The 1,425-nt window shown below is 44.4% G+C and overlaps 1 protein-coding gene across 1 annotated transcript; it reads right to left on the bottom strand.

The window, feature by feature from the left end:
* Positions 1 to 319: 319 nt before the first annotated feature.
* On the bottom strand, positions 320 to 787 carry LOC138905640 (uncharacterized). The gene has a single exon (XM_070194162.1). The coding sequence runs from the start codon at positions 785 to 787 to the stop codon at positions 320 to 322; it is 468 nt and encodes a 155-aa protein (XP_070050263.1).
* Between the last annotated feature and the right edge of the window lie 638 nt (positions 788 to 1,425).

Raw genomic sequence — 1,425 nt, 5'->3', positions numbered from 1 at the left:
TGCCTGTATCCAGTTGTTGAGACTCACCAATGTCTGGGAGACTCACAATGCAGTGAGTGGATACGTGGATGAGGCCGGCACTGGTACTGATGCTGATAGTCTAGAAGATAAAGGTGGTGGCATGTCAGATGTCCCGGTGGAAGACCCAGCTACTGTAGAAGGCATAGGAACTGTAGATGGCTCAATAGCAGACTCTGTAACCACCACTGATGGCTCATCATACTGATCAACGGTGGTAGTGGCCTTACCCTTGAACTTTGGGTTGTCCTCACCTTGCAGGGAGTACCATGAGAATGGCTTTTTGGCCCTAACTTTTGTATCAAAAGTCCTTGGCTCCACCTTTGCATCGTCGAATGACACCATCGGTACAAATTCGGAAGAGATATGGCTCATTCCAATAATAGTCAAGGAAATTCCATTTGAGCTTATTCCTTTGGTTTGAAGAGAACTCATTCGATGCAATACCACTCACAAGATAATTGGCTAAGTCGGCGAACCATGGCATCTTGGTCATTGAAATGGCTAGAAGATGCTCATCGAGGAAGAAATCATTTATCTCAAGGCCATCATGTGGCCTCCCCTCCTCCTCCAAACGAGACAAATGGTCCGCCACTTGGTTTTCACTACCCTTGTAGTCTTGAATCTCTAGATCAAACTCTTGCAAGAGAAGCACCCACTGCATTAACCTTGCCTTTGAATCTTTCTTGCTCAACAAATATCGAAGCACCGCATGATCGGTGTGGAAAATCACCTTTGTACCCATCAAGTGCAGGCAAAACTTCTCCATAGCAAACACAATAGCAAGGAGCTATTTTTCGGTCACTGTGTAGTTGACTTGGGCATCATTCATGGTCTTACTAACATAGTAGACTGGATGGAAGCTTTTGTTGATACGTTGCCCCAACACTACTCCAACCGCCACATCACTTGTATCACACATGAGCTCAAAAGGCAAGCTCCAATCCGGTGCAGTGATAATAGGAGTAGTAGTCAATTTGAACTTAAGCAATTCGAATGCCTTCATACAATCCTCGTTGAAATGGAATTTGGCATCCTTCTCCAAAATTTTACACAAGGGATTTACCACCTTAGAAAAGTCCTTGATGAATCGGCGATAAAACCCCGCATGATCGAAGAAACTCCTCACTCCCTTCATGGATGTAGAGGGTGGGAGTTTAGCGATCACCTCTATTTTGGCCTTGTAGACCTCAATACCATGCTTTGAAATTTTGTGGCTGAGGACAATGCTTTCCTAAACCATGAAGTGACAATTCTCCCAATTCAAAACCAAGTTTGTTTCCTCACATCTTGTCAAGACCTTATCCAAGTTGTTCAAGCAATCATCAAAAGAGTTCCCGACCACAGAAAAGTCATCCATGAAGACCTCAAGAAAGTCCTCCACCATGTCGATGAAGATGGCCATCA

This window comes from Nicotiana tomentosiformis, chromosome 2 (assembly GCF_000390325.3).
Source record: "Nicotiana tomentosiformis chromosome 2, ASM39032v3, whole genome shotgun sequence".
NCBI lineage: Eukaryota > Viridiplantae > Streptophyta > Magnoliopsida > Solanales > Solanaceae > Nicotiana > Nicotiana tomentosiformis.
The sequence above is the reverse complement of the archived record's forward strand: the minus strand, read 5'-3'. Positions and strand labels throughout refer to the sequence as shown.